This window comes from Tenrec ecaudatus, chromosome 12 (assembly GCF_050624435.1).
Source record: "Tenrec ecaudatus isolate mTenEca1 chromosome 12, mTenEca1.hap1, whole genome shotgun sequence".
Classification (NCBI taxonomy): domain Eukaryota; kingdom Metazoa; phylum Chordata; class Mammalia; order Afrosoricida; family Tenrecidae; genus Tenrec; species Tenrec ecaudatus.
Window position 1 is genome coordinate 134,517,230 of NC_134541.1, and position 8,923 is coordinate 134,526,152.

Sequence of the window (8,923 nt, forward strand, 5' to 3'; positions counted from 1 at the left end):
ATGTATCGCCTGTGATCCGTGACTGAAGACATTGGGGTTGAACCATGGGGTTGGGTAGACAGGTTTTAGAGCAAACTCACCATGGGAAGACTAGCTCCTCCTACAGGGTCAGGAATGGTCCTGTGGTTGGTTCAACTCCCAAAGGTTTCCTTAAGTCTATCATTTCATCCAGCGGCCATCTGAACCAGCCACGACTGGATACAACACCCTTAGAAGGGAAGTGTAGACCTTTTTTAAAAAAAATTATTATTCACTTAATATTTCCTTTGGCCCAAGTCAGAGCCCTGATGGCGTAGTGGGTTACAAACTGGACTGCTGCTAACTGCAAGGTCAGCAGTTTGAAAGGATAAGCCGCTCCGTGGCAGAAAGATGGTCTTCGTCTATTCCTATAAAGACTCAGCAGTCTCAGGAATACACGGGAACAGTCGGACTCTGTCCTACATGGTTGCTGTGTGTCAGAATCGACTCAATGGCAATGAGTTTGACGCTTTGGTCTGCTCTTTTATGTACTAGGGACAGCACTGTGTTTTTGCAATAATCTAGGACAGTATGTTTTCCTATTAAGATAAAAGGTGATCTGAAGAAAAGTGGTAACCCTCTGGCCTATTGTGTGGGTCAATCGGTCAGCCACTTGTCTGCTCTCCTGCTGTGTATGATCTGGGGCCTAAAACACCGCCAGCGCAGGTGCTAACACAATTCCATCTTTATTTAAATTAACACATGGAGACCACATGCACCTGCCTAGGTCCGATTGGGCCTGCCTGGTTTGTTTTCATGCGCTGAAGTTCGGGAAAGAGTAGCATTCCTCTTCCCAGCACTACAGTGGCTAAGGGAGAGCCGTGGCGGCACCACTGGCTAACCATGAGGCTGGTACAGAAAGGTTGACCGTTCTGACTCACCAGCTGCTCCACGGGACAAAGATGAGACATGCATCTTCTTGTAGTGGTGCACAGCCTCGGACGCCCAGCAGGGCACTTCCGTTCTGCTCTTTCCGACAGGGTGCCAGTGAGTCAGGGTGACCTTGGTGGGGAGGTGTGGGAAAGGATGGCTGAGAAGCCCACCCTGCATCACACCCTAACAGGACAGCCCTGTGCAGGCTGTTCCACCGTATTGGATTGGGTCACACTGGCACCTCCATGGCCCCTTCCCTTGGTAATCCCCTCCCTCCCCCCCACACACTCTTACCCTTCACCTTGGGTTTTAAAAGGAAAAAAAAGTTTAAAAGCTGTGCGCTTACCTCTTCCGGCTAGGACAGAGTTCCTCTAATGAATGTGTCAATCTCTCCTTTTCCAGCTCCCAATAATATGTATTCATTTTAACTCTGAGTGCTGTTAAGCGTTTTTTGGTAAGTACCTTCATTCCAGCAGGTTCGCTGATTTCTCTGAAACCTTTTTTGTTCTCCACTTCACCATTTCAGCACCCAACTCAATGTTCGGCCACAAGGATGGCCCCAGTGTGCAGAACTTTAGCAACCCTCACGAGCCCTGGAACCGGCTGCACCGAACACCTCCGTCGTTCCCGACCCCTCCGCCCTGGCTGAAGCCGGGGGAGCTGGAGCGCAGCGCGTCTGCTGCAGCTCATGACAGAGATAGAGATGTAGATAAACGAGACTCCTCCTCCGTTAGTAAGGATGACAAAGAAAGGTACGAAAAGCAACTGCTCTCGAGACCCCATGGGGGAGCCCCACTCCGTCCCACGCACCACCGGGGCCCGGCCAGCCACCCTCCCTGCCCCAGCCTTGAGCCTCTGCTGAACCGTGGCTGCAACGCCTTCCCACAGCTAGGCCTCCGCCACCCCCAAACCCTCCCCCACCCCCCCCATTGCCTCTCGGCCATAGGACACGAACAGACAAAGATCCTATTCCTGACCCAAGGCATTTCCAACAGGGAGAAGGCCCACTAGCATGTCCCGCCAGCAGGTTTTGTCTGAGAGCTAGTGAGTTCGAGCCTTGGCCCCAACACACACAGCATGAATCAACGCCATATTTGCTTTTCCAGTTCGTGTAGTCCATACCTCATCCACAGGTTTCTCCTCTCGCTTCGTTTTCTGTTTTCTTTTGTTTTGTTCTAGAAAAGTCATGTTTGCATGGCCTCATCATTAATTTTTCCTCCAATTGTGTTCACACTCCCGTCGTGGGGCTCACGGACAACTGATAATCATTTTCTGTTTTATGACTACTCTAGCTGTAGAGAAACGTCAACAAGTGAGGGGTTTGGTTTTCCTGTGTTTCATTTTGTTTGGCTGGTGGGTAATGTTACTAACCCGTTTGTAACTCTTTGCTTGGTCAACCCGGGCCTAAAAACAAGGTAACCTTAAAAGGGGAATACCTTCATAGATTGAGGTTGGTGTTCCTAAAAGAATGTCATCAGCATTCTTAGCGGAGCACGCTGTTGTTTCATATTGTTCTTCAGTGTGTGTGGGGTGTGTGCACAAATGGATAAGCAAAGCGTAAAGTACACCTCCCCCACTCTTAAGACCAAAACAGGATGCCCTTGACTTTATTCCAACCCATGACAACCTATTCTATCTGTTTCAAAGTAAAACTTGCTCCTTATGGTTTTCGATGGCTGAGGTTATTCCCAAAGTAGATTGCCAGGCCTTTCTTCTGCTGGGTGGACTCGGCCCTCCAACCCTGAGCCCCTTAACCGTTTGTACCATCCAGGAACTCTAAAGACAATACCTGACTGCAATCTCCTTTCCGCTCTTAGGTTAGATAAGTGATGTGAATTTTCTCGAGTTTTTCTTTGCTATGCATGGTGTTTGTGTGTGTGTGTTTGCTGTGTTGCAGGTCACTAGCTGTTCAGCATCGGCCATCCTGTTAAACAGATTCCTTGCTTAGGGAAAAAGATGCCCCCTTTTGTTGGGGGGGGGGAGAGCCTGGGTTGTTATAAATGCCCTGACCAGTGGGAAGATCATTCCAAACACTCAGCCTAAGCTGTCACCTGCTGCCATCAGGTGGACAGACAGGAGCCCGCCAGCCCCCTCTAGACCATCTGTCACTGGAGAGAAAGCCCCAGGTGGTGGCAAGGAAAACTTCCCCCACTTTTCTCGATGTGTCCAAATGGTTTCCTGGTGCAAAGCCAGGGACCGACGAGAAAATGCACACCGCAGCTTTACTTACCTTGGAAAACACTGAGCGCCTTCCCTCAGCCTTCGCAGGTTAGGTTACCAGGACACACCATGCCTGGGGAAACAAGTTCTATTCTATTCTCCCACGGCCGCTGTCCCTTGCCCACAAATCCTGGGCCAGGGTGACGTCCCAGGGCCAGCCTGCTTCCTCTCCCAGACTTGGTTTCCTCATCTTTCCATCTGGCTGTTCTGCGTGGCCCTCTTCAGCCCCCGGCCAGGAGAGGCCCCTCACCGCTGTCTTCCACATTGCCCCTTGCGGATGCCCTCAACAATTGCCCCGTCTGTCACGCTCCCCCTCATCTCTGCTCGCGTTCCACCCTGAGACACTCGCATGTCCTTCCGGAGGCCACAGGATCTTGTGTCCTCAGGCGTTGTGAAAAGCTGGGTTTCTTCAGGACCTCTCCTTCGCGAGTCACATCTTAGGCCCTGCCCCCTATCCGCCTTCTTTCTCTGTAGCAGGCCATCCAGTCCCGTGTGTCCGTCCCGGAGCAGGAAGCTCTGGTGAGATTTGTCACGCTCTGTCCCCCGCTGGCTGTGATTGTGTGTGTGTGTGTGTGTGTGTGTGTGTGCACGCGCGCGCCTCAGCCGCCCTCCTTCAGATGGAGTGGCCCCGAGAACCAAGCCCAGTGCGTTGTGCAGACTTGTTGGCCAGCGTCCGTCCACTTCCGGTTCGCTGACGTTCCAGACGCTTCCGCGGCGGTCCTGCGTGAGGCAGGTGACTCTTAGAATCCAGAGAGCCGTCGTCCCCCTCAGCGAGGGTCTCCTACTCCCAGCATGCCCAGGGCGACACCCCTTAGGCGGGCACGAAGGGACATCCGGGGAGTCCAGCGGGGCAGCTGGTCTTGCCCTGATAGGGCGGCATCTGAGGCCCTAGGTGGCAGCACCTGGTCCCGAAGGCACGCACGCACGCACGCACGCACGCACGCGCTTTCACGCCACCATCTCATTGGCGCCCCCTGCAGGCCGACGCGCTCTCACCGGCTCCCTGGTGTGTGTGTCTCTCTCCCTGTCTCCCCTCAGGGAAAGCGTCGAGAAGAGACACCCCAGCCACCCGTCACCAGCACCCGTCCTCCCGGTGAGCAGCCTGGGACACGGCCGCAGCGCCACCGAACAGATCCGGGGTCATTTGAACACTGAGGCCCGCGAGAAAGACAAGCCCAAAGAGCGGGAGCCGCGGGACCACGGCGAGGCCCGCAAGGACCTGGCCGCCGACGAGCACAAGGCGAAGGAGGGCCACCTGCCCGAGAAGGACGGCCACGGCCACGAGGGGCGCGCCGCGGGGGACGAGGCCAAGCAGCTGGCCCGCGTGCCGTCCCCCTACGTGCGGACGCCCGCCGCCGTGGAGGGTGCCCGGCCCAACAGCACCTCGAGCCGCGAGGCGGAACCGCGCAAGAGCGAGCCGGCCTACGAGAACCCCAAGAAGGGCTCGGAGGTCAAGGTGAAGGAGGAGCGCAAGGAGGACCACGACGTGCCCCCCGAGGCCCCGCAGAGCCACCGCGCGGCCGAGCCGCCGCCGCCGCCTCCGCCCCCGCCGCCCAGCTCGGCATCAGGCGTGCACGCAGGGCCGCTGGCCTCGGTGCCCATGGCGGTGGGCGTGGCGGGCATCCACCCCATGAACAGCATCAGCTCCCTGGACAGGACTCGAATGATGACGCCTTTCATGGGCATCAGCCCCATCCCGGGCGGGGAGCGCTTCCCGTACCCGTCTTTCCACTGGGACCCCATCCGGGACCCCCTGAGGGACCCCTACCGAGAACTGGACATGCACCGCCGAGACCCCCTGGGCAGGGACTTCCTGCTGCGGAGCGACCCCCTGCACCGCCTCTCGACGCCGCGGCTGTACGAGGCCGAGCGCTCCTTCCGGGACCGGGAGCCCCACGACTACAACCACCACCACCATCACCACCACCACCCCCTGACCCTGGACCCGCGGCGCGAGCCCGAGCGCAGCGCCCACCTGGACGAGCGCGAGCGCCTGCACGTGCTGCGGGAGGACTACGAGCCGGCGCGGCTGCACTCGGTCCACCCCGCCTCCCTCGACGGACACCTGCCCCACCCGGGCCTCATCACCCCAGGGCTCCCCAACGTGCACTACCCCCGCATCAGCCCCACCGCGGGCCACCAGAACGGACTGCTCAACAAGACCCCGCCCACAGCCGCGCTCAGCGCCCCGCCCCCGCTCATCTCCACGCTGGGGGGCCGCCCGGTCTCCCCCCGAAGGACCACCCCTTTGTCCGCAGAGATGAGGGAGAGACCGCCGTCCCACACCCTGAAGGACATCGAGGCACGATGAGAGGATGGAGACACCACCCCCAGCCTACCCCTCCAAAGCCGCCCCACAAGACGCCCGGCCAAAACCAGCGAGAGGACTCCCGAGCCTTGACCTTCGGGGCCTTCCCGGCTGTCCCCCGTGTAAACACACACAGACAGACATGTACAGACTCCAGTGCAGATTTTGAAACTTTTTTTTTTTGTATATTCTCTGTTGAAATTTTTCAGATCTTTTAGCCAAGTCATCCATTTTTAATGTCTTTTGGGTTTTTTGGGTTTCAGCTTTCTTTTTCCCTCCTCCCCTCCTGTGAAACTTCAGATCCGCACCCCAACAGTGAAGAGGAAACACACACCCATTGAATGATGTGATGGGTGGGGTCGGGGTGGGGGAGGGGAGGGGAGTTCACAACCCACCGTGCAAAGCGGTTTCCGATGAGAAGGCAAGACCTGTACATAGTTCTGTAAAAAAAAAAAAAAAAAATGGAGAGAGAAAAGAAAAAGAAAGGAAAAAAAAAAGATTGCTTCTTGGGCTAATGGTTCATATATGCAAAAGGGTAAGATGAAAGCTTTACTTTGTACAGATGTAAATAGATAAAGATTAAGTAACATAATACATTAATGCTTCTTTAAAATGTGCTATTTGCAAACATGATCGCAGCAAGGAGCGAGGTCGGCCCAGGGGAGGCCACGTTCCTGTATCTTGTGAGAAGACAGCTAAACCCTTCAACTATGCAATGAATCTTAGGGCTTTTCACCAAAGCCCGCCTAACTCAAAGGAGCCTTTTCTGATCCATTTTCAACATACTTAAGGTCATATTTTCCCTGAACAAGCGCTTAACCGTGATATGACTCTTGTTTTCCTTGCTTGCTTTACCCATACGGAGAACCATCTGAGAGTGGGGCCCGGGCTGGAGCTTGGCATTTGAAGATGCCGCCTGTGGGTCCCCATAGGGGCAGGGGAGGGGAAAGACAGGTGCAAACCCCACCCACAGAGGTCAGAGGACAGGAACAGCCAGACCAGGGAAACTGGGATTTGCCCAATGCCAAAATCTGAGGGTAGGTGTCAGCGCAGTGTCTGGCTGACAGGTCAGAGCCCCCATCCCTCATGGATCACAGAACATCACGCACACCTCATTGCCGGAACCATGCCTTTGTCAACACACCCTAGCTCATATCTGTACACACTGACTCGTTCAGTAATGCCAGTCAGCTACATCCAAACTGATCCTGAAGGAAAGTTCACGTTTCTCAGATGATGGCTATGTTTCCACTGGACCGAAGAGCCGGTAGTTTAAGGTACAGTCTCCCACTGTGACTTGAGTTCCCAGTTGGTGGGGAAAAAGAACATTTGGGGAAAAAAAGATAAACCAGAACAGATCAAAACCTCATGTAGCCCTTGAGATTTCTGGAGGGGATGGGGGGAAAGAGGTGGCAGAGAAAGGTCTAGTGTGTGCTGGTGTTTTTAAGTTCACCTCCATCGTAGCGTCTCTTCATCACCTTTTATAATAACGTTCAGCCTATTGTCTACATATTTGGAGAGAATATGACTTTACTAGCAGAGAAATACACTATATCTTGTCTACTGGACTGTAAAATATATGTATGAAATAAAAACTAGTTCCATCGGATCTTCTAGTATACTAAAAGTAATATCTGACATCGTTACCCTGTTTTTTGCAACAAAAAAATAAGTGAACTACCAACCATCGTTTCTAATAAGCAGAGAGATTCTATTTTAGTAGTAAACTGAAGGTTTAGTTGTGAGCTTCAGATTTTGTGAACTCCAGATGTTGTGCAGTGTTTTTTTGTTTTGTTTGGGGCTTTTTTCTTTTTTTGTTTCTTTGGCGGGGGGGTTGTTTTGGGTGTTTTTTTTCCTTTCCTTTTTTTTTTTTTTAAAGACAACAACTTTAAAATAAAAACAAAAAAATCCAAGGACTATGTACACTGGAACTGTAGTGGTAGCTTTCAGTATTGTAAAGAGATTGTTCTATACGGACCTTTTTGCTGTTGACCCTGTATGTAATAAAGTCCTTTCTAGATCCTATGTGAGAAACAAAAAGAAGTACAGCGACTGAATCTCAGCATGTTTTCATCGGCGGACACTCCTTGTGTGATGTAAACTGTGCCATGTTATTAAAAAATGTGAACTGAGCTTCCAACTGCTTGCTTGTGTGGGGGGCCATGATGACCCTCAGGGGTGAAACCATACTGGCAGATAGAACCGCCCAGCACCCAGCTCACCAACCCTGCAGTTAATCTTTCTGAAAACAGCTGTGCCTATCCCATCCATTGTGGTTGACGTGTGTGCGCGCGCGTGTGTCTGCTCACACACAAATTCCTGCCAGAGTCCTTGTGCATGTTGTAGGTGAACGTTTGCTTGGGCCACATCAGCAAGAGACTATTAAGTCTTTAGTTCTCTCTGTGGATGAGAAATTGCTTTGAAGATCTGACCGCTTGTCTTTGCCTGTTCCTGCGCATTTCCTACCTTATGTTACCTAAGACCTTCCCAACCTATTTTTTACTGTCTACATTTTTCTGGGTCTCCCCGAATTATTAATGTACATATGGCTCCTTTATCCTCCAGAATCCATCATCGTTTCCAAGGTTCCATCCTGTATCGGGTCAGTACAATGGCTGTTTGGATGAGGTGGCATCTGTATCTCACTGGAAAAAGACAAGCCCATCTGCCTTTGTCCTCAGAACCCCAGGTTAGCAAGGTGGGGCATCTGCCAGGTAGGAATTAGAAATGACCACGGGCAGACATTTGGGGTGGCAGCAGATTTGACTCACACACATACATACACATTTACCAGGGGCTCCTGGAAAGGCTCTGGGCTGAATCAAGAGCTGCGAGCCCAGAACACTTACAGGCATCAAAGCCCCTGTCCGTCATCTCTAGTTGTCTATGTTCATACCTGACTCCCCCAGGCTGGAGAAAAGGACTTGGGAGAAACACAGGTGGTTTGGAAAACAGCCTCCACACCATGGTTTTCCAAACCCAGCCAGTTTTGCCTCCTTGGACCCTTTCAGACACTCTGTACACATGGTATCCTGCCTTTCTGCTCCGACGGGGTTCCTTCCTGCTTGCTCTCGTTCACCTCTCGTTTCATGCCCCTGCCTGCAATCTCAAACTCCCATCAGTCATGGGATGTAGTCCCTGGGCCTGCCTGCCTCTCACCTCTTCATCTACCCCCTCTGATTAGCTCTGGCTCCTCCACAGTGATGGGTACCAGCACCGATTGGATTTCCTGGGAACCTATAAATTCTCTCATTATCCACATGTCTGTTACCTTCTATTGGTCCATGGCAAGTAAATAGCGAATGTAATGATGGTGATAATTAGTCATTGTGAACGGGACTTAGTGGCATGGTTTTCATTTTTTTTAAAAAATCATTTTATTGGGGGATCGTACCTCTCATCACAATCTAAATATCTGTCCATGGTCTCCAGCACATTTGTACATATGTTGCCGTCAGCATTTTCAAAACATTTTCTTTCTATTTGAGTCCTTGGTATCAGCTC

At 52.5% G+C, this 8,923-nt stretch overlaps 1 protein-coding gene across 5 annotated transcripts in view; it reads left to right on the forward strand.

Annotated features, from left to right (window-relative positions):
* Positions 1-7,297, forward strand: part of AUTS2 (activator of transcription and developmental regulator AUTS2) — a 1,157,636-nt gene extending 1,150,339 nt beyond the window's left edge. For all 5 annotated transcript variants that reach the window (XM_075564998.1, XM_075565001.1, XM_075565000.1 and 2 more), the window contains 2 exons: positions 1,418-1,643; positions 4,150-7,297. In XM_075564998.1, coding sequence (XP_075421113.1) covers positions 1,418-1,643; positions 4,150-5,422 — 1,499 coding nt within the window. In that variant the 3' untranslated portion in view covers positions 5,423-7,297. The remainder of the gene's footprint in view (positions 1-1,417; positions 1,644-4,149) is intronic.
* The last annotated feature ends 1,626 nt before the right edge of the window (positions 7,298-8,923 follow it).